The following is a 22360-nucleotide window of genomic DNA, read 5'->3' on the forward strand; positions in this document are numbered from 1 at the left end:
GCCATTTTGACATCCCACCAAGCGGACATCTATAGTGAAACCCGGCAATGCTTTCCTACGTAAAGACTTAAGGTTTCTTTAAGAGTTAAGTTCTTTTTAGTCTGGCAAGTCGGCCATTGACAGTGCGTGAAAGTAAAAACCCGCTTGCTGATCGGTAAATATCAGATACATCCACGTATGTATGTCTTGTTAAATTTAACGTCAGCGTCTAAATTATTTGTGCAAGTCAAAATTTACAATTGTATCCAGTATTGTGTGTCGAAAAATTTGCTTCTTGTAAATCTACCGTAAACAAGCTCGTTCATTTCGGCTTGATAAATACTTGTTGTAGGATAATTTTTTCCTATTTTGATTCATTCTTCGTGTTGACTAAACGTTAAATCGGTTCTCATGCCTTACAGATTTACTTGCTTTCAAATCTTTCTAGATTGTAGTTGGATTGTTATTATTACATGACTTGTTTGATGAATGTTAACATGTCATTTTTTCCATTTTTCAGACCACCATGGGTAAGATCATGAAATCAGGAAAGGTCGTGTTGGTCCTGGGTGGACGTTTTGCCGGCCGAAAGGCAATCATAGTCAAGAACTATGATGAAGGAACCAGTGAGAAACCTTACGGCCATGCCCTTGTTGCTGGAGTGGACAGGTATCCCAGGAAAGTCACCAACAAGATGAGCAAAAAGAAGGTTGCCAAGAGATCCAAGATCAAGGCCTTCGTCAAGGTAATATTTCTGTCAGATCATTTAGGTAATAGTAAACACATTCCTTAGATCCGCTGTTGGGGCCTTAACAGGCTCAACCTCCTTACCGGAGGTATATTGGCAGTGAATGAGTCATTGATGTGTGAAAGAATTATACCTCCAATGCTAGAACATTGCCTGTGCCTGTTAACTTGACTTGTCAAGTGAGTTCAGGGCCAGGATGTATTCTGGTGCTGGGGACAATTTTTATAGTTTTAGTTCATAGTATAGTTTGTAGTTCTTGTGTCACATCTAACTTGTTAAATCAATCTTGTTTAGATTGTCAACTACAACCACATGATGCCAACCCGTTATTCAGTGGACCTCAGCTTTGACAAGAATTTGGTCAACAAAGACTCCATCAAAGATCCCTTGAAGAGGAAGAAGGCGCGATTTGCCGTCCGAACCAAATTCGAGGAGAGGTAAAAACATTGCAAGATTGGTTTATGCAATATGTTTCTAAGGAACTTTTCATTATAATGATAGGTACAAGTCCGGCAAAAACCGTTGGTTTTTCAGCAAACTGCGATTCTAAATGCTACTGGCATGTATCCTATGACAAAATAAATCACTTGGATGCAAAATGGAAGTTTTTTTATTATTCTTAACATAGCGCACATTTTGAAAAACAACTTTTTGATGTTTGAAACACGTTTAATTTAACGACATAAAGCAGCATCAATTTGCGTTAGTGAAGGTAGAGCCATTTTAATTTTACGGCGGTAATTAACGTCTTTTTGAATGGGATTACGTTCAAAGTATACAGTTTGCAATGTAGTAGCTCCACGAAGTCCATCTAGTTGATTCCAATCTTCAACCAAATTGTCGTTAAACCAGAATTCTTCCAAGTGGCCTAATGTGTCCAATCCCTGGATCAATTTAATTCTGTTGCCGGCGAGATCAAGGGTTTGTAATTTCGTGTTGTTCTCCAAGTTTTCAATCACCTGATCAGAGAATGTTTATTAGTGTATATTTCAAATGCAGAATGAACCATAAATACCTGGATTCCGTTATGCGATAAATACAACTCTTCCAAGTTAATTAGTTTATCGAGATTTGCAATAGTTACGATACGGTTACTCTGTATGCTTAAAAGCTTAAGTTTGCTTAATGACTGAAGATTGTTCAACTGAGTTATTTTATTTTTCCCCAAAAAGAGAGACTCCAAGTTAGTAAGTTCATCCAAATTTTCAATTACCTGTAATAAAATTTGAATATTAATAACCTGCAGACAATAGAAAGGCATAGTAATTACCCTAATCCTATTGTCTCCAAGCTCAAGCATCTGAAGTTCTTTCAATTTAGAAAGATTTTCAATTTTCTCAATCCGATTGGACACTAGAAACAATTTTTTCAAGTTGACCAAGGTATCCAACCCCTGGATAGTCTTGATGCGATTGAATGACAAATCAAGAAGTCTAAATAATACAAGGCATTTAAAATAAACTGTAGTTAAAACTGGATAATTAAAAGCCTTACTCAAGATTGACAAGTGATCCCAGGTTTTCTATTTCAGTTATCTGGTTGTCATAAAGCTCCAACTCTCTCAAAGTGGACAGCATACCAATGTTCTCAATCTTCTTGATAAGATTCCAACGTAAATATAAGCCCTCTACTTGGGTCAAACACTCCAAATTCTCGATTTTTGCAATTCTTCCATGATTGAAATCAACTTCAGTGGCATCAGGATCCAACACAATCAATTCGTTTGTTTCGACTTCTTTGTCCACAGATTCTTCTGCTTCGTTTTGCGACGGGTCGTTAGGTTCACCAAATGCTTCCATGTCTACTCCTAGCAATCACGTTTTCCTAATTAGAAAATGAGCACTTGGGAAAATCTTGTTACCTTTTTGGTTCCTTAAATGGGTGTTTTAAAAAACCTTCATACCTTTTGGGTTCTCAAATGGCAGATCGAAACTTTGCGACCGACTGTATGAGACCGCAACGTATTTGTTTGTATTATACAGAAATGTGAAAACAAATTCGTCTGGGTGTCGTTTTATAGTGCATGGAAAACTACAACTACCTACGCGCATTTTTAAGGAAAAACCGTGGAATTCAAAAAGGTTGGAGCAGAACCGGCAGAACTAAAATCCCTACTCTCTAGTTGGACTTGGACTTGGAACTCGCACTCAAAGGTAAGAAACAATAAAACGTGCCAAAAAAAGAGAGGAATCGCGATTGAAACTGCTAATTGCTAACTGCGATTCCTTGCTGCGCATCCGAGTTTTCCCGATAAACAGAATTCAAACTTGTTGTTGACTAAAACAAAAAATCTTGGTGTGATACTTTCCGCCAGAGTTTTCCGCTATTAAAATTCTTTTGCGTTTTAAAAGTCGTTTTGCTTTTATTTTGTACAAAGAGAAAAATACAAAATTAGTAAAAGTAGTTCCAGATTTTTTAAAATAATTGTAAACGTTAACAAATGTACAGCCAATAACGTCCAATTTTGGCAATTTAGTCCGCATCGAAAGAAACGCCGTTTCATCAGAGATATTCGGCAGCAAAAAGCACTCAAAACCGTCTTGATATTATGATCACTACGAGCTGCTGTGAGCAACAAGTTTACACAGTTTTTGCACCGAATGAGTTTTTGCAGTTTCATAACATGTAATTGCGGTTTAAAGTTTATTTAAAAGGTTGGCAAATGGAGTCCGAAGGAAGCAACTCATTAAAGTTATTGTTTGTTTGTTTTCTTTTATTACTGATATTACTGATGCACATTATAGTCCATTAGGTTGTGAGTGTAAACGAGCAACCGAGAATAGATAGCTGATCACGTGGAGACACACAGAAAAGATTTCTAAGCAGCTTTTACTTTTTTGCGACTATTTCAAACCGGTTATCAAGAAAGATTATTTACCACGATGTAGGTTTTTAAGGTTACGATTAGAAGTGTGGTCGTAGGTCGTAGAGACAATAAAACGCATTACAAATTTAACATAGATATTTCTGATTGATTTATTCAATACGGTAGTCCGCAGAGATGGGGTTTATATTTCGCTTCGAGAGAATTCACAAATGCAGAAAAAGTTGAATCACTCTACTGAAATTTTAAGAACCTCATATAGTAACTTTTTCTAAAACGCGCTAAAATGAACGTAGGCAACTTAATTTGCGCGTTTATCACACTATATTTTACGTGCAAGAAAAACAAACTCTCAATTTCCAACTAGATACTTACTACCAAAAATAAGGAATTGCTGTAAAACGGAAATCTGTATTCAACTCGAGGTAAATTACGCATTTATAACAATTCAGAATTCCACGTTTGTTCTCAAAGAAAGATTTATAGGTGTTTTTTACTTACCGTTCTAACAATGGGTTGTTAATGAATCAAATCTAAAAGATTTGCGCTTTCTAGTTAGTAATTTTGCGAGATTGTTTTCTTTGAACGCTGCCACACGTCGATTAGTCCCGTAACCCGAATCCAAATTGGGCTCAGTCAAACAACTGATGTAGTAATAAAAATGGGCTACAGATGGCGTTCCGATTTCCGATGTAACCATTTTTCTGATGCAGGATGCGGAGAAAAGAAATTGGTGTGAATTGTAAATGAATGCAGTAAAAGAAGAAAAAATAATGAAGGCAACCACAAAGATATTCGTGGCTCGTGAAGGAGAAAAAAATTTACCCCAGAGAATATTATCAGACATAGATAAGGTTATCGGGTAGGTAAGGCGCGAGAGTCAATCCCCCCTCCGTTAGTTATTTTTTTATAGAATAAAGAACAAACAATCGAAACGTCGTTGCATATAGGGGTTTAGTGATGTAAATATACAGCACGCCATTTTACGTCGTGTGGCGAGTTTCTCTTCCGAACGCGATCGTGTTGCGCGTGAGTCGGTGAACTTTAGACCTTGATCCTTTTAACGGTGAGTCATCCCCGGGCAAAAATAAAAAAGGAAAAAAGCACACGGGCTTGAGTTTTAATTACACATCCTCGAGGCTTGAAAACAAGTCTCACTCATTCCATGATTTAAGTATAAACATAAGTAGAAGAATTCTGAATAACTTGAAGAATAGTGTTATTCTATGTGTCTCTATTTTCATGTTGTGTCTTTTTTCTAAAATTTCTAAAAGATACATCGGTAATGGTAAAGTAAATTACATTTGGTTAGATTTCTTGTGTGTGCGATGTACTGGGGCAACTAAAATTTTGTTTTGTACAGCTTTTTCCTGTAGATGGCTCTGGCTAGGTACTTGTTTATATATGGAATTGAGAAAAAAAAAATCCTTATAACACGAAAAATTGGAAGAAGGGAGGGGGGAGGGGAGGAAGGCTCATGAAAACGGGTGAGGGAGCCCAGCAACCATTTTGTCAATAATCCACCAATGGACAGCCACCTTTTTAGCTCCTCCCACCGTTGGTGTGTGTGTGCCTGGCGTAGCCAACCGATCGTCGATACTTGTTTTTAAAAAGGGAAGGGGACCGAAAAGAAAAAAAAAATAAATTTTAAAACCCATGGGAGAAGACAAAAAACTTTTGACTTGCTGTTGTTTCCTTTTGTGTTTTGTTTTAAATCCCTCTGGTGAGCAATCTCAAAAACTTAGGTTAAACATTGCTCACCTGTTTTTTGGGTCAACATTATTTTTCATTTCATTTTCAGGCTATATACTATATAAAGGTTAATTTAATTGCAATTAGTACTACGTTCTAGGCGTTCAAGTTCAAAGTAAATTTAAATGCAAGGCAGGGGCTGAACAGTACGCGGCCGTAAATTGGATTTGATTTATCAAGTATATCAATGGAAATCCAGCTTGGCCGTCCCCCTCCCCCTCGAAAAATGGAGGCCTGAGTACTCTCCATAGGAAACAACACACACACACACAGGACACACACACAATAGGCGCTGTTGCTAAGCGCCTAAAGGCTGGGTGGGAAAGAAAGAAGGGGAAGAAGACGACGCCATCTTGCTTTTTTTGATTTGCTGCAGTATTTCATCTTTCGCAACAATATGTCCACGAGATGGTGAGAAAAGATTTCTGTAACCATCCTTCCGATCCGAAAATAGTGGGCCACCATACACCTATTCCTGCTGGGGTTTAATGTTAATCCGAATCGTTTTGTGTTGTAGATGTGATGGGCATATCCTTTTTTTTCTCTTTCATCTTTCAGTTTGTACACTCGAGTGCATTTCATACCTGCGGTATGGAGGAAAAACTCAATTTTATGCTCATTTCGTCAGAGAATGTTTTTCCTTTTCGTCTCTAGTCCAAGTCAAACATTCGCAATAATATCCACCCCAAATGTTTTTTTAAAGAAAACTTTAAATCCAATCTCTCCACCCACCCCAGAAAAAAATGGGGTGTACACACTCTTCGGCGAAACGACTTTTTTAAAAAAATAAATGACGTTTTTCCGTTCGGAGGTAGAATGAATTCAAAAATACCGAGATGAAGTTTTCTTTGGAAAAAGTAGACATTTTAATAGAAATAGAGAAAATCCATTTTCCAAAAATTTTTTAAAGAAAAGATCGAAACGTGCGTAAGCAAAGACGGTTCGGGAATCACTGACGCTCCGGAGGTCTGTAAAATGGTATGGACGCCTGGACGGGGCCGGGGACGGCGTTATGGGGAGCCCAGTCAGCCGCTAGGCGACGCTAGTGGCGCTGTAGTTTTACCCCTCCCTGGTTTTCTTCGAGAGGCGGCTAGTGCCGATGGTAAGGCCAGTATACTCTCGCGTCTCTTGGAGATCGGTTTCTGATCAAGTTTCTCGTGCAACACATTGTCGGGAAAATTAAAACGTCGGGAAAAATTATCTATTCACCGTACGCCGTATTTCCACGACAATATTCAGTTGCTCTCTATTTGTGTGTGTGTCAGTGAATATTGTGATGATGGCCCTGTTTCAATACTGAAGAGAAAACGTCGTGGATCAAGCTCTCTCTCCTGCAGTCCCAAACGGCCTCGTTGTGTCGACAGCAACGATTTTTTTTTCCTTTTTTTTACGTCTCATTTGTTCAATTCAACGACACTGAAAATTTGATGAATTGAAACGCCCAACTAACCGACCAAACACAAAGATTATAATGAGGATACTCCGCCGTTTTGTGCAAAATGGTCAGAGAGACGCGACATCTTTGGGTGGGTAACCTACCAGACAACGTCAGAGAGGAACGAATTCGTGAACATTTCCAAAGGTAGGCAGCCATGTTTTTTTTTTGTACCTAAAATTTTTTTCACAAGATTCATGTAGAAAAGTAGGAATCAAGTGTGTGTGTGTGTGTTATTTTGCGCCGAAGCTTCCTTTCTTGACGAACGGCCATTGACGACCCCCTCCCTTTTCCTCCCTCATTTCCCCTTGGACTTGTCCTCTACAGACCCCTTTTTCCTCCCCACTCACCCAACTCCCCCTCCACCTCCTTTTATTTTCTTTGTGTGTTCTCTCTTCTCTCTCTCTCTTTTTTTATGCTTCCTTCCATTCTTGGGTTTCTCTCCCCATCATCAGATCTCTCTCATTCTCCGACTGTACACACGCGCGCGGTGGGGGCAACGGCTGCCTTCTCCAACACAATCATGGCGGACACAAACGATCGTTTCAACCAAGAGCGTCTCGACGTTTTTTCTCTTTTCCTTCTTCATCAAAACCTTCTTCTTTCTTTCTTTTTGCCTTCTTTTGCGGTCAAGCAACTCTTGCCGAGTCGTGTAGGATGGAATTTCAGCGTGCGTTAATACATTTCCAGGTGTTTTCTTCGACTCGAGTCAACTCTGAATCTTTTTCGATCGAATTGAAAATGAGCTACCCAAAGACCAAAACAGAATGAATGTCCCAACAACGATGGCGTCTTTTTTTTCCCTCTCTCTTTTCCCTCTCTCTTTTCCCCATCTCTTTTCCAATTTTTGTTCGTCTTCGTCTCCTTTTTATCCGTCTCTTTCATGCCCTTTCGTCCGTGATCAATGGGGGGTGGGGGACGTGTTACCTGGCGCAGCCAACCGATCGTCTATACACAGTATAGGGTCCGTCTCATTCTTTTGCCCGTCACGCCACTTCTGCGGTTTTTTCTCCTCTTCTTCTTCTTCTTTGCCTGGGGCTTTTTCCCCCAAGTTTCATCACATACACAACCGAAAAAGAATCCACCTTTTTCTTTTCTGTCTGGTAGAATTCCATGTGTAATAATGATTCTTTACATTCTGGATGGGTGGAGTTGTCGTACACTACGCCGAATGCGCGTCGTCGTCGTCGTGTGATTCACCTCCATCGAACATTTATTGATTTCCATGGCCATCTCTTATTTTCTCAGTAGATACGCGGAATATATGACCTTCACTATGGTGGTTGTAGGTACTAGTAGTAGTAGAGGGAATAGTGGTAGGTTTTGAGAGTTATGACGTCAATATTCAACAAGTTTTCACAAACACACTGCCATCTGGTGCCGTTTTTCTTTTTTTTATTGTTAAATTCCTGTGTGTGCTGCTTCTTCTTGTCTTAATTATTAATTATTATTATTTCCCTTTTTCTCTAGATATGGTCGCGTGCAAAGTGTCAAACTTCTGGCCAGGAGTTCCAGCAAAGATGAAGAGGTCGGCAGTGGTAGTGTCAGTACGGGCTATTGTGCCGCAGTGGCGTTCATGGACATTAAATCGGCGGCCAAAGCACATGCCTCGGAGAACAGTCTCGACGATCGATGCCTGGTGACAGATTACTATGAACCATTACTGGGCGATCAGGGACGCACGCCCGGCAGTACTACAACCGCTGGATTAGGGTCGTCAAATACACCCAGCGGTAGTGGCGGTGGTGGTGGTGGTGGCGGCGGAAGTGTGGGCCGATCGTCGCATTTGATCAACAACAACAGCAGTGGAGGAGGAGGAGGAGGAAGTGGTGGTGGTGGTGGCTACGACCGGCCATCTAGTCATTACTTTGAACGGCGCAGCGATCCGGACGGGTCCGGAGCATTCCTCCGCCGACAAGGGCCGGTCAACCATCATTATCGAGATCGGCCCTATCGGAACAGTAACGGACCATTTGTGCGGGATACTGGTGGCGAAAGAAATTCTGGCCACTTTCGATCCGGCACTGGATCGGCCGGCGGTCCATCCCCTGGCAGCTGGAATTCATACGAGCCAGCTGGACCACCTTCAAGTCGTTATCCGCCGCCCGACTACGGCGGAGGTATGGACGAACGGTCGGAACGCATGTCACAAGCCGACCTGCTGCCCAGCACGCCTACCACTGGGAAAAGGACAGCTCCGACTCCTGCTGGACTCTCTTCCACCACTAACAACACCACCTCCTCCTCTTCAAGTGTCAACAATACACCCCTCTCGGCCCGCAAGAGGAAATCCAGGTAGATATATTTATCCATCGATTGTTGCCATGGTCTGGCTGGCGTCAGTGGTGGGGGTTACCTTGGTGACCGGTTTGTTGCGGCAGATGGATTCAATTTCGATTGTTTTTATTTTTTCCCCCTAGTCGATCTCCTAGCCGATCCAGATCCAGGTCGGATTCGAGGACACCGCCCAGCAGTAGTAGAAGTCGTTCCAGATCACATTCTCCGGCTTCATCTGCTTCTGTTCCATCACGATCCAGATCGAGATCGACGTCGGGTTCTCGACTTCGATCAAGGACTTTATCGCCTGGTGGATCCAGCTCGCGTTCCAGTAGCCCTCAGTCGGCTACCAGTCGGACTAACAAAACACCCCGTTCCGCCCAGTCGTCGAGTTCACCGCGTAGTCGTAGTTCGCGATCGTCCCAAGGATCGTCGCGATCCCCCGGCTGGTTATCCTCATCAGCTGGCCCACGGAATTCACGCTCATCCCGTCACCGCTTGTCGGGTGGTGGTGGTTCGACGGCCCTCAACACATCATCTCCAGCTGGGCAACTCTGCCATTCGGCCGGATCAACAGGCTCTGGTGATGGTGACCGTAGGCCCTTGGCCATTTGTGTCCGTAATTTGCCCTTGAGGTCATCTGACACTAGCCTCAAAGACGGCCTGTTCCATGAGTACAAGAAACACGGCAAAGTGGTGACAGTGAAAGTGGCAGGCCAGGGTTCCGATCGTGTGGCCATTGTTCGATTTAAAAAGGCTGAAGACGTCGACAAGGCACTCGAAGTGTCTCGTGACAAACTCTTTTTCGGATGTAAAATCGAAGTGACTCCCTGGGATTCTGGACTTGATTTGGATGACAATGAATTTCGACCGCTGGAAGCCGATTTGGATGAGTACCACCCGAAAGCTACGCGAACACTGTTCATTGGCAATTTGGAAAAGGATGTGACAGCCGCTGAACTAAGAGCCTCTTTTGAAACATTCGGACCCATCATCGAGATTGACATTAAAAAGCAGAGCCAAGGCTCTTCGTCCGGTGCTAGTGGTGGTACAGCTGGTGGAACAGTGACCACGACTAGCAGTGGTAGTGGCGGTGGTGGTGGTAGTGGCGGTGGTAGTGGCAGTGGCAGTGGTGGAGCAGTTGGCAATTCCACGTCGTCATCCTCTTCGTCCTCGTCAGCCGCGAATAATAATAATAACAACAACAACAACAACGCCTACGCATTTTGCCAGTATGCCGACATAGCGTCTGTAGTGCGGGCAATGAGGCATTTAGACGGTGAACAAGTGGGCAACACCCGGGTCAAGTTGGGTTTTGGCAAATCTATGCCAACCAATTGTGTCTGGTTGCACGGAGTTGCTGAATCGGTGGCCGAAAAGTTCCTGGCGAGACACATGAGCCGATTTGGTCATGTTTCTTACGCGGCCATCGACAGAGAGAGGTTCAACGGTCTCGTGTTTTACGATCAGGTCAGTTGTGCACAGGCTGCCGTCCAGGAATTGAGAGGTCGCGCACTAGCTGGACGTAAACTTCAGGTGGATTTCGCTTCTCGTGAATGCCAAGCTCACTTTTTCGAACTGGTCGAACGTGAACCGAGAAGCAACAGCAGCAGTTCAGCGGCAGCAGCTGCATTGGCCGTGTCTTCGGCTATCCAGCACAGATTACCGTCTGCCACCACTCCATCTTCATCTGGACGCACAGTCCGAACTCCCTCTTGTAGTAGCCGTTCATCAACACATTCAAAAGAACGGACCGGCTCCTCTAGTTCCAGGTAAATATATATATATTTCTCTTTCTGCTCTTCTTGTCGATTCGTTCATGTCAGTTAGTAGAAAGGCAAGAGTGATGCTTTTTTAAAAGATAAAAACAAATGCTATATTAATAGATGATCCATTTATTTAACATTAACCATATTATTCTGAAATTTAGGTCGCGTCATGGCGGTAATTTGAGTCGGGACGAATCCCTTGAACGCGATGCCGAAATGAAAGACCTGACGGGCGAACGCGACACAGATCTCATCAGCGCCCGTCGCTGTTCTCGGTCGCCTTCACCATGTGAAAAGGCCATCCATCGGCACCCTTCCGTCGAACCGGATGTTGCTTCGTCCGGATCGCCCTACACCTTATTGGAACGTGAACGAACTCGTCGTTATGGTAGTGGAGGAAGTAGTAGCAGCAGTGGATTAAGCATGGATACGGGGAGCGCTACAGCCTTACCAACGGCAAACGGATCCGATGTTTTCACTCGCATCCGCGATTTGAGCGAAGAGCGAGTCGACGGTGTTGCCAGTAGTTCCGGCGAGGATGAGGAAGACGAAGAAGAAGAAGAGGAACAACAAGTTTCGGATGTCGAATCCAGGTTAGTTGCCACCACCAAGTCGGCCTCATCTGCTTCTAAGAAATCAAAGAAAAAGAAATCAAAATTGAGTGGAAGTAGCGACAGTGGCGTCAGTGATGTTAGCACCAACGAGCCCCTCCCGTCCAGCATTCAGCAGGCATCGTCTCTTCTTGTCGGCCATACGTCCAGTTCATCCGGTGGCTCATCGGCCTTGTCGACAGTTTGTATGACATCACAAACACCCAAACTATTGCAACCGTTGAGCCGGCCAAGTCGGAGAGTGTCGCGACTTTCAACGGATAGTTCAGGTGATGGAACGGCCAATGCGACAACGACCAAACATTCCCTGCCGCGCATCATTCCTTGGGAGGTGGAGACACCTTCGTCGCGCAAGAGCCGGCAGCAGGAACAAGGTTGTAGCCGGCCCGGAACCCCACTCTGCGATGAAAACGACGAACCACCAACAGATCCTCGAAAGGAACGACCAGTTCGCGTTGCTCTTGAGCGTCCCATGACGTTACCTTTACCTCGGTTTGGTTTGGAACTCAACCTGTCCGGCTGCCGTGTCAACTCCTGCAAAACAGCATCGTTATCTTGTTCCTCATCGGCTTCTGCTTCTGGGACGCCATCTTCGTCGGATGGAACGTTCCGTATACCGCACCCGCACGGCACCTCAGTCAGTCCGTCGCGGGGCGCCGCCGTCCCTGGTTCACCTCGAGGTGGAGCCCCTGAATCCGCCCAACAGCAGCAGCAGTTGGACTCATCATCCGATTCTGAATGTTCTTCCGGCTCTTCTCCAAGAGCGTCACTGAGTACGACGGCCGTTAGTCTTGCGGAGCAATTAAGGCAATGGGAACAACGATATGAACAATGGTCCAGCCGTTCAGCTCATTCGTCTGGTGAAGGTCCTGTTGTCGGTCCACCTACTACCCCAACGGCCCAGCCGGTGACCACAGTAGCCACTGTGTCTGTAGCGGCCGCTCCGATAACGGCAGCGGAACGGTATCGAACTCGTAAAGCCCGTCCAATGAGCCTGGAGGAGCTAAAATCGCAGGAACCTTCGGATATTGTCCGTTGCTTGCTGGCCAAGCATTCGGTCTTTGATGAGGATCTCAAGCGATTGGAGAGCAGTGGTCGAGAGACGACCGCAACGACACCAACAGTGGCCAGTCCAGCAGTGAACAAAGAGAAGAAATTGAGTCCAGTAGTCAATCACGTTTCCGTCCCAGCGTCACCCACCATCATCACCAACATCTCCTCTAGCAACAGTCAGGCTGCTGCAAAGTTGTTTCCACCCGTCACGCCTCCACCTCCACCGGCCATTGAAGTCATCAAATCACCGGCCGAACCGTCGCCCAGGACTCCATCTCCATTACCACCACCTCCTTTGCCGAAAGAGTCGCCACCCCCTAGTCCGTCGCCTCCACCTCCGCCAGTGGCCAAAGAAGAAGAATTTGCCGATCCAGTTGAACCCATGGATGAAGATTTGATGGATGAAACGGACGGCAGTTTGGTGATTGCCACTGAGGAAGAAGTGCCGGAAAAAGAGGAAATTCGGGAGCCAGTAAATCTCCTTCCTCCACCTCCGCCACCACCTCCTCCTCCTCCGCCACCTCCTACAGAACCAGTGGAAGTGAAAGAACCGTCTCATCCACCTCCGCCCGAACCTGCGCCAGTCGAAACACCCGTGGTTGAGACTCCACAGAAACCATCGCGGAGTAGCAAACATCCGGAATCTTCGTCCAAGTCTTCGTCATCCCGTGATGTGAAATCGAGTGAACGGTCGAGGCATTCTTCCAGTTCGTCACATCGCAAGGAGAAATCAAGTTCCTCTTCATCATCATCGTCGTCTTCGTCCACTTCCTCTTCCAAAGATTCCGCTGGAAATAAACCCCAAGAGATTAAAACCGAACCAACAACGATTGATCCAGCATTGGCTCGTTGGAAATCTCGTGAATCAAGTGAACAACAGGCGACGACGCCAACTTCCAACGATGCTGCCAAGCGTCGTCGAAGTGTTGATGCTGGAACACCGTCTAGCAAGCGGGTCAAATCGGAGAAACTTGGCGAGACTCGAGAGAAGGATAAGAGTAGCAAAACGTACGATAAAGAGAACAAAGAGACACCCAAAAGTTCCAAATCGGAGAGTGGTCGTCGTGAAGTCTCTAAATCGCATTGCTCTTCTACGCCGTCCCTGAGCAAGAAATCCAAACCAGAGTTGGACTTGACCAGTTTGAAACCATGCAAAATGGAAACGGAGAAGAAGCCGTCGCGCGACGATTCGGACAAGAAAAGCAACAAATCCAGCAGTGGCAAAAAGGATAAAAAGGATAAAGAACGTGACAAGGATCGTAGCAGAAGACGAGAAGAAGAGCGCGAACGTGAAAAGCGAAAAGAAGAAGAACGTGAAAAACGGAAGGAGGAAGAACGGGAGAAAAAGAGAGAGGAGGAGATTAAATTGAAGGAATACAAGGCAAAACATCAGGTGAATATCTTTTTCTCTTCCCAAATTCATAGGTTTTAATCGTGTTTTATTAATTATTATTTCTTTTGCAGTCTCCGGCCAGTGCCTCTTCATCTCATCGCCGTAGGAGTGAAGGAGAGCGCATTAAATCTTCTTCGAAAACTGAACATTCATCTCGCAAACCGGCAATCCAGCCACCTCGACAGAGCTTGCCCAGTCGGAAGAAATCGCACTCGGATAGCGATAGCAGCAGCAGTAGCAGTAGCAACAGCAGCGTTGGTGGTGGTGGTGGTGGCCGGCACAGTGACGATGAAAATCATACGTCGGTGGTTCGTAGCGGAAGCAAAGCTAGCAGTGATGACGATTCCGATTCGAATCATTCCAACGACCAGGAAAAAGCAGACCGTGAGCTGGCCGAATTTTTGCAAAATGAGCCCACCTATTTCTCAATGTACGACAAAGTGAAGGCTCGTTCGCTGAAACTTCAACAACAAAAGCGCCAGGAAGAAGAACGGAAAACGGTGCAACAGCAACAGCAGGACAAATTCTGTGCCCTCCGCCAAGCTCGTTTAGCTGGCGGATCCGCACCCACAAGCAAAAGGGACAAGGATGGAAAGAAGAATGTCTGGGATTCGTCTGACTCCGATTCAGATGGTCCCGTCCGTTCAAATCGTCCGAGGCCTGTGGCTACAGCGTCACTTTTATCCAACTCCGTCAAATTGTCCTCTTCGTCGTCGGAAGATTCTGAGCCCATCGCGCCTCCAAGTAAATTTAAGGATTTCTTGTTTGATCAGCCGGACCCCAAATCTGTGAAATCGCGTACACATCCGCCTCCACCGACACCGTCCAGTCACAAATCCAAGCCTTTACTCTCTTCATCTGATTCCGATAGTGAACCTGAGGTTAAGCCAACGCCCAAACCCAAAGTTCGTGCCGAGCCAACAGCTGCGGTTACCAAGCGACGACCAAGTATTCCAGAAATCACACAGTCAAAAACCACTCCCGTCGAGACCAAGAAAACGGTCGATCGCTCAAATTCTTTGCCCGTCAAAAAGAGCAAAAAAGAATCGTCCACCAAGTTACATCACTCGAATTCAACATCCGGCAAACTCAGCAGCAGAGGCGAAGAAAAAATGGAAAATATTTTCGGTCCACTCTCGGACGATTCGGATGACCAGCAACGGATAGCTCGTGCTCCACCAGCTGTAGCAACAGCAACCCCAACCAATCCGAGATTGCAAGTTTCTATCGTCTACAGTTCGGATTCGGATAGTGGCCGAGTACCACCCGCCCCCAAGCAGGAAAGTTTACCTTCTCCACCATTGACTGACAAAACTGACAAGAATAGCGATCGGCAACGTAAGAAGAAATCGAAAGAGTCGCGTACCAGAGATCGCAAGAAATCTGGATCCAAGGAGTCTGGTACAACAGAGACGCCCAATCATCATCACAAAAGCCGTCCGGTTGTTGAAGCCGTCAAAGAGCAGCAGCAAAGTGACGGTGAGGAGTTGCAAGAAGCCGGTCGGGCTCTCGAATCGAAATTGATGGAAGATTCTTTGATTGCCATTGCTCACCTTGCTCAGAAAGAGAAAGATAAGAAAGAGGCGGAATTGAAGGTTGTAGCAGCCCAGACGGCCGTAGTTGTTGATCAGCACAAAAAGAAAAAGAAGAAGAGCAAGAAGAATCATCGTGAAGATGGGCCACCACTACCAGCTCCACCACCACCTCCGGTGACGATCAAAACAGAATTGGGTCTTGAATTGCCATCCACTGTCATGACAATGATCAAAACAGAACCGAATGATGTTGTTTGTCCAGCTCCGATTGCTTCTTCTTCGCCACGAGTCAAACAAGTGACGGAAGTTGTTCATCCACCTGAGCATCCGTCTGTGGAACCTAAACTCAGCATGCCATCTTTATTGTGGGAACCTTCAACCTCCCCAGTCATGCCTACTACTCCGCCAGTCGCCGTTGTGCCGATTGCCGTTCCAACTGAAATGCCAACACTAGTGCCCGCCGAACCAGCTGCAAGGCCGGGCATTTGGAAACAGGAGACGGAAGATGCTGTGGCGGGATTGTTAACGGAAACGTTTGACGACTTCAAGGAGGAGAAACTCGACGAAGAACCCGAGGAGCCGGTTGAAACACCTGATCAGTCATCGTTGATCCAGCCACAGTGGCCACCCGAACAAGAAGAGTCTCCACAGCCCAACGAGGAGGCCCAAAAGGCCATCCAAAGTTTGCAGTGTGAAGATGATTTGGATATTTCGGATGAGATGATCATTGACGAAGCCGGAACAAGCTCTACAGAAGATACAGCCGGGCCGACCGAGTGTCCCCTTTACTCCGGTTCCAGTTCCAGTGATGTGGCTGAAGTGGAAAGTCAGCGCTCTGCTCGTTTGGCCGATGTCACTAAGCCAGCTGCTGTCGAAACAGCTCCAACTCCACCTCCTTCACCGCCGGAATTGTGCATTGATGAGACGAGATGTCAGCCAGAGAACGAGTCCAGCCCTCGCAAGGAATTGCCCCGGACACCCGACATCGACCTGTCGTCAAAATCTCCCAGAACACCAGATTTGGATTTACTCGATCGAAGTGGTCGACCGACTACTCCGGACTTGCATTTGCCCACTTTACCTGTTACTAGCAATTCCGTCATCAAAGCTGAACCGCACATTGTGGCTCAAAGTCCGTCTAAACAGACCAAAAAACCCAGGCAGACTCCATCGACTCGGGGTGGACCACGACGCGTTCGTGGACGAGGAACATCAGGATCCAGTCGCGGAGTGAGTGAGAGCTCACTGGAAGGTCACGATGCAGATGTCTATGAATTTTATGACACTGAAGAGGAAGTCACTCCAATGGTGGCACCGACAGTGCCCATCATTCCTGTTCCTCCACCGCTTCCTCCTCCAGTGGCGGTTCCAGCTCCACCTGCTCCCGTCGCTGTTGCTGCCCCTGTCCCTGTCCCAGTCCCAGTTACGGTGCCAGAAGCCATTGAGCACAAGCCGGAAGAGAAACCTATGGTAGAACTACCGGTACCAGTGCCTGTTCAAGAATTCACTCCAGTCAGCCAGCCGATTCCGAGAAAAGATTTGGAAGGTCTTAAAGGCCGTTTGATAACTACAATCGACGATACGATCGAAACTGTAGTCCGTGGCCATCATAATTTATCTGCGGTGGCGCTAGCTACCACCATGATGCTTGCCGCTCCGTCCAGTCCAAGAATTCAATCTCCGAGGGCTTGCTACATTGGCGGGCCGGTGCCTCAACAGCGAACGATAGCTGAGACGCCTGGACCGGCAGTGATGAAAGTCGAACTACCACAACCCTTGAAGGAAACGGCCAATACATTGATAGATCCAGTTACGGGCCATTTGACTCCCATCCGGCGTCATGACGATCCGCTACCCACTCAACACGCTGGAGTTGTCGTTCGACGGACAGAAGAAACAGTTGCATCGCCGTCTACTGTCGTTCTCAATCTGAGATCAGGCTCGACCCAAGCCAGTCCGGTTGTCCAGCATCCAACTCAGACGACCACAACGACACCTGTTACCGCTTCATTGGTCAAAGTGCCATCTCCCACTAATTTGGGTGTAGCCATCACGACGACCAGTTTGCCGGTCGGGCCCAATTTGCCAACACAATCTGTTAGTCAGCAGCACGGCATCGTTTCGTCATCGGTGACGATCATCCCAACCACGACACCGGCTTCGACCATTTTGGCGCCGATGCAGGGTACAGAAGTGGCACGTCTACCGTCAGCTACAGTTGTTACGCCCGTTCCTGCGCGTCCGGCTGCTTCATCTGTTTCGACTTTTCCAGCCGTGCCCCTCACCAGAGACGCCCCAGCCCACGGTTTGCTGCTCCAACAACAACAACAAATGCAACAGCAACAACAACAAGTTCAGCCTCCAGCTGGACCTGTTCAGCAGCAACATCAACAGCAGCAGCAGCAGCAACAACAGCAAACACAGCAGCCTTCTTCTCATACGCCGCAACTCCAGTTACCGGCTGGCGTGCCCGTCAGTTTGAGTGGAGGAGCTACTGTCATTGCCGTTGCCAGCAGTGGACGAGTTACCGGGCCAACTCCACTTCTCGGTCGGCCAACAATTGGTAAATTTGATTTCTTGTTACGATACGATAATTTGATGAAAATTGGTTTTAATTTAATCATCGTTTTATTTGTATATTGCAGCTACACCCCAGCATTCGATGCAAAACCAGCCTACGATGGGAAGTACCGTGGTGATTGCCAGAGCGACCGGCCCTCAGCAGCAACAGCAGCAGCCAGTAAACAGGTCACATGCATCAATGGCCAGTGTTCAAGCTGTAGCGCCTGCTTTGCCCGGTGTTCCTTCTCAACCCCAGCGACCTCCACCGGCTGTAGTTACCCTCTACTCTTCGGGAGCTTATTCTTCGGCATCCCAACCGGGTCCTATAGTCTCGACAGCTTCGCTGACACGGACGCAAGTCTCGGCATCTTCGTCGTCTACTGGTTCAAGCGTCTCTGTTCTCCCAGCAACTTCTCGTCCGCCTCTAACGTCGTCAACGACCAACAGTGGCGTCTCAGTTTACCCCATCTATGGCCCAAGATCCGAATCCATGCCCGCAACTGTTACATCGACTCCTCCTGTATTCGGTTCACCATTGACAACTGCTCCAATCAGAGTGTCCGTCACTTCGGTACCTACCAGTCGAGCTACTTTGTCAACAACAGTTTCCACGCCCTACCGACCTGTGTATGCTCCTAATGAGCCGCCTTCCCATCATTTTGCTACCTATCAACACCATTTAGTTCAGCAGCAGCAGCACTCTCCCAACATTTCTGCAGCAGAAACCAGGAGTCGGGAGGAGCCGGTCCGACAGGTCAACACGCCCTCTCGGGAAGACACGGAAGTTCGCCAGTTGCAACAGCAACAGATTCAGCAACAATTACAACAACAACAGCAGCAACAACAACAACAGCAGCAGCAGCAACAACAGCAACAACAGCCTATTCATCCGGCTATGATGCGCGAAATGCGAACTCCTCCGCCAGCCCATCAACATTCTCCCAGCCAAACGGATATGTCGCGTGTCAATCCACAAATTTTACTCCATCAGCAGCTGTATCAGCAATTTTACGCTCGACATCATCCGGACTTTGCCAGAATGGGGACATTTTCTCCTGGTCCAGCATCCCAGCATGCATTGAATCCAGCAGAAGCAGCTGATTTGCAACGTGATCCGCGAGAAAGGGTTGTCCCGCCATCATTGCCATCTCATCTGAGGGTTTTGGCTGCTGGAGGTGAACACCGTACGACGGAATCGCCTCTTCAAGGCTGCGTTGCCGTTCCATTCACTGTGGCCAACACCAACCAACAACAATTATACCAACCACACCATCGTCCGGCGTCTTCAGGTTCAGCCTATCATCAAACACCGGCTGGTCACATGCAGATGGCTCCACCTTCCCCTTCTCACCAGCATCGCCAGACGCATGTCTACACTCACGAGGAAAGTGGTGGATACCATCCGTCTCCTCCGCCTGCCCATTTGAGTGTAACCGGAGTTATGCAACGAGTCAATCCGCCGTCTCAGCCCACTTTGGCCTGTGAAGCGCCTTCACCTGCGACTTCACTATCAGTCCGACCACCACCCATTCGGACGCCTCCGCACGCTTCGCAGGTGCCTCCTCAAGCTGATTCGTTGGTGAGTCTGCTCCAGCGCTATCCAATCATGTGGCAAGGGCTAATGGCCCTCAAAAACGATCATGCCGTTGTCCAGATGCACTTCATCTCTGGCAATCCCATGGTCGCAAGAGGGTCGTTGCCTTGCAGCCCCGATGGTTTGGCCTTGCCGCTTCGCATAGCCCAACGGATGAGGCTGGAACAACAACAGTTGGAAGGCGTTGCCCGTAAAGTGCAAATGGAGCAAGAGCATTGTATCCTGTTGGCTTTGCCTTGTGGCCGAGATGCCATGGATGTTCTGCAACAATCCAACAATCTCCGCCAGGGATTTATCACTTACCTCCAGCTGAAGCAGGCGGCCGGAATCGTGAATATTGCAGCTCCTGGCTCGCAACAGGTAAAACACATTTTATTTTTCATATCTTATCAAGAATTTGAGTTTCAATTATTTTTATTCATTTCTAGCCGTCTTATGTCGTCCACATCTTCCCGGCTTGCGAGTTCGCCAATGACAGTCTGGCTCGTATCACACCTGACCTTCTTCACCGCGTGACGGACATTGCCCACCTGCTTGTCATCATCGCCACCGTTTGATTTTTTTTTTTACTCACTCCCGTCAACAAACAAAAGAAAGAAGAAAAAACGACAAATGTAGAGAAAGAAAATTGAAAAAAAAAATTCGGAAGAGAATCACACACTCCCTTTTATTGTGGTCTTTTTGCTCAATTCATTCAGAATCCAGCCCCCTATCTATCTAACTAACTTTATCTCTTTCTTCATTGTTTCATCGTTCTCTTCGTTATCATATTAATCTGATGTACTATTCTCTCTTTCTCTCTCTCTCTCTATCAACACATCTAGAATGTCCGTTTTTCTGTCACACACTGAAGTTTAATTTAACGTCAAGCGAGTGTGTCGCAAAAATTTAAAAAAAGAAAAATTTAAAGAAAATCCCCCATTGACCGTGTGCGTGTGTGTAATTTCTTAATAATTCAAAAAACTTTTGTTCTTTCTTTTTTTTCGCCACTCCTGGACTGTTGTGTAAAAAAACCTACTCCTTCTTTCTGTTGATTTTGTTTGTGTGTGTGTATGCGTGTGTGAGCGATTGTGTGCAAACCCCCCATGTTTTTTTTTTCTTTTTTTTTTTAAATTGTATATGTTGAAGAAACAACAGTGTCATTTGACGTGAATGAATAACAATTTACCTTTTTGAGTTCACCGAGTCTGTGATCTCGCGCCGCCGCATTGATCCCTCCGCGCCGTGTATAATTGAAATGAATGGATCGGTATAATTTTTCTTTTTGTGTTTGAATTTTGCTCTTGAAACACTCTTACACACACACACACAAACATGTTTTTTTTTTTCATCCACCCAAACCCACACACACACACACAAAAAAAATGTACATTTTTATTCTGTGTCTTGAATTCTCGGCCACACTTTTGTCATCATCGATTTACGTTTTGTACCATATTGTATGCTAGAGAGAAGATTTGCAAAACACATTCTGGAAAAGAAAAAAGATGAAAAGCCCAACAAAGCATACGCCCCGGACTCGTGGAATTCATCCGTCGGGGTATCGTTGTATAGAGTTAACACCAATTCAGTACGCCCTTGTACATAACTCAGTGGTCAGCATGTATAAATACATGTTTATAAATGTTCCAAATTTCTGATTTAACTTATTTTGTTATCGTGAAATTAAATTTTTAAACTGAAAAAAAGAACGCTTCGTGCGGAAAACCCGTTGATGGTGCAATAATGACGTACGTGACTCGACTCAAACGGTGATGATAAGTCCTTGAGGGAATATGCGCCATATCTTCTCTTTTTGCAGAGTCATCCCAAAGTTTATCACACTCTTGTGAGTAAGTTTGAGATTTATAGTTTAGTATTTAAATAAATCGTCATCAGGGTCGTCACGTGATTGTTTCCGGGGTTGCAATTTACCAAAAAAAAAAAGAAAAAAACGTAAAACGAGGGCTGGTCTCGGTGACGTCATTAAAAGGCATCCGCCTACTCTAAAATGGCGGACGGGAAAAAGCGGTACCAGGAGGAGATTGTGAAGGAAAGCTGACGCTGGTCTTGACCAAGATTACAGCTACAACTCTATAAAAAGGCGCAGCGACGAAAGGGCTGGCCTTCATTCGAAACCGTCTATCGGCCACGAATACGTCAGCTCTTTCGTCTTGTTGCATTTGCCAACTTTCAAGTCGACCAAGTATGAGCCAGATCGCTGTAAGTCAATTGCATCATCCATTCATTTTATCTAGCAAAAGGTACTCGTTTGTGAAATTCTAACGACATTTTTCAATTTTTCTAAACAGTTTGCAGCCAACTGCTTTGCGTTGGGTACTGTTGTTGCTGCTGCCCAGCAAGTTTTCGTCAAAAAGACGATCGAAGGACTGGAAAATGCTGCCGATTCGATAGTACGACGTAATTACAGCACGTCATATCGCTACAGTATAGCTCATCCCGCTATTGTACTTCAGTCTTCCCGTCTGTCTCCCAAAACGACGTGACTGAAGGCCCAACTAAACTGAAATCGGCCCCAGTATTATCTTCACGTATACACACTAGCTGCGTGATATTGCAGTCCTTTTTTTTTGCTGATCTCTTCAATGTTTGTGCTGCAGTGACGTCATTTCTGCCGGATTGTTATCGTTGTTCCTTCATTTACTTTCAAAAGCGAATAAAGGGTATCGTTGAATCCTATATGCACTACATACATACACTGCTATTGTTTTCGAGCGATCTGCGCTGAATAACAACCAATAGAGAGAGTTAGAATAAAGGAACCGGGGCCACTGCCTCAAGGTTGGTCGTTGGGAAGTTCCCAATTTTCACCAGGGGAAAAGCCAAAA

The 22360-nt window shown here is 46.0% G+C and overlaps 3 protein-coding genes and 1 non-coding gene across 9 annotated transcripts; 3 read left to right on the plus strand and 1 right to left on the minus strand.

Annotated features, from left to right (window-relative positions):
- Nucleotides 1–7: 7 nt before the first annotated feature.
- LOC124205759 (60S ribosomal protein L27-like) lies at nucleotides 8–1326 on the plus strand. Of its 3 annotated transcripts, none has more exons than XM_046603269.1 (4): nucleotides 8–154; nucleotides 500–724; nucleotides 1022–1164; nucleotides 1229–1326. In XM_046603269.1, the coding sequence occupies exons 2-4, from the start codon at nucleotides 506–508 to the stop codon at nucleotides 1275–1277; spliced, it is 411 nt and encodes a 136-aa protein (XP_046459225.1). In that variant the 5' UTR covers nucleotides 8–154; nucleotides 500–505; the 3' UTR covers nucleotides 1278–1326. The 3 variants fall into 3 exon arrangements, with proteins under 3 accessions (XP_046459225.1, XP_046459224.1, XP_046459226.1); XM_046603268.1 differs by having other exon boundaries at nucleotides 17–175; XM_046603270.1 differs by having other exon boundaries at nucleotides 46–179.
- LOC124206347 lies at nucleotides 759–947 on the plus strand. The gene has a single exon (XR_006879687.1). It is a non-coding gene; the product is annotated as a small nucleolar RNA SNORA53 (small nucleolar RNA).
- Nucleotides 1320–2926, minus strand: LOC124205755 (protein phosphatase 1 regulatory subunit 7-like). 4 transcript variants are annotated; one of them, XM_046603259.1, is made up of 5 exons: nucleotides 2631–2926; nucleotides 2222–2534; nucleotides 1998–2160; nucleotides 1743–1940; nucleotides 1320–1686 (listed from the first exon to the last, which is right to left on the minus strand). In XM_046603259.1, the coding sequence occupies exons 1-5, from the start codon at nucleotides 2776–2778 to the stop codon at nucleotides 1402–1404; spliced, it is 1107 nt and encodes a 368-aa protein (XP_046459215.1). In that variant the 5' UTR covers nucleotides 2779–2926; the 3' UTR covers nucleotides 1320–1401. The 4 variants fall into 4 exon arrangements, with proteins under 4 accessions (XP_046459215.1, XP_046459218.1, XP_046459216.1 ...); XM_046603262.1 differs by having other exon boundaries at nucleotides 2222–2551; nucleotides 2631–2772; XM_046603260.1 differs by having other exon boundaries at nucleotides 2222–2569; nucleotides 2631–2739.
- A 3453-nt stretch (nucleotides 2927–6379) lies between these two features.
- Nucleotides 6380–22211, plus strand: LOC124205750 (protein split ends-like). Its single transcript, XM_046603241.1, has 8 exons — nucleotides 6380–6885; nucleotides 8209–9033; nucleotides 9159–10787; nucleotides 10946–13841; nucleotides 13913–17939; nucleotides 18022–19892; nucleotides 19961–21734; nucleotides 21824–22211. The coding sequence occupies exons 1-7, from the start codon at nucleotides 6803–6805 to the stop codon at nucleotides 20087–20089; spliced, it is 11460 nt and encodes a 3819-aa protein (XP_046459197.1). The 5' UTR covers nucleotides 6380–6802; the 3' UTR covers nucleotides 20090–21734; nucleotides 21824–22211.
- The last annotated feature ends 149 nt before the right edge of the window (nucleotides 22212–22360 follow it).

The sequence above is a fragment of the Daphnia pulex genome, chromosome 10 (assembly GCF_021134715.1).
Source record: "Daphnia pulex isolate KAP4 chromosome 10, ASM2113471v1".
NCBI classification, from domain to species: Eukaryota; Metazoa; Arthropoda; class Branchiopoda; order Diplostraca; family Daphniidae; genus Daphnia; species Daphnia pulex.

Coding starts and splice junctions, on each gene's coding strand:
- LOC124205750 (XM_046603241.1), top strand. CDS start 6,803: ATGGTCAGAGAGACGCGACATCTTTGGGTGGGTAACCTACCAGACAAC. Junction 13,842..13,912: donor AATACAAGGCAAAACATCAG/GTGAATATCTTT, acceptor TTTCTTTTGCAG/TCTCCGGCCAGTGCCTCTTC. Junction 19,893..19,960: donor CAGCTCCTGGCTCGCAACAG/GTAAAACACATT, acceptor ATTCATTTCTAG/CCGTCTTATGTCGTCCACAT.
- LOC124205755 (XM_046603259.1), bottom strand. CDS start 2,778: ATGCGCGTAGGTAGTTGTAGTTTTCCATGCACTATAAAACGACACCCA. Junction 2,161..2,221: donor GGATCACTTGTCAATCTTGA/GTAAGGCTTTTA, acceptor TGTATTATTTAG/ACTTCTTGATTTGTCATTCA. Junction 1,941..1,997: donor TTGGAGACAATAGGATTAGG/GTAATTACTATG, acceptor ATTTTATTACAG/GTAATTGAAAATTTGGATGA.
- LOC124205759 (XM_046603269.1), top strand. CDS start 506: ATGGGTAAGATCATGAAATCAGGAAAGGTCGTGTTGGTCCTGGGTGGA. Junction 725..1,021: donor AGATCAAGGCCTTCGTCAAG/GTAATATTTCTG, acceptor AATCTTGTTTAG/ATTGTCAACTACAACCACAT. Junction 1,165..1,228: donor CGAACCAAATTCGAGGAGAG/GTAAAAACATTG, acceptor TTATAATGATAG/GTACAAGTCCGGCAAAAACC.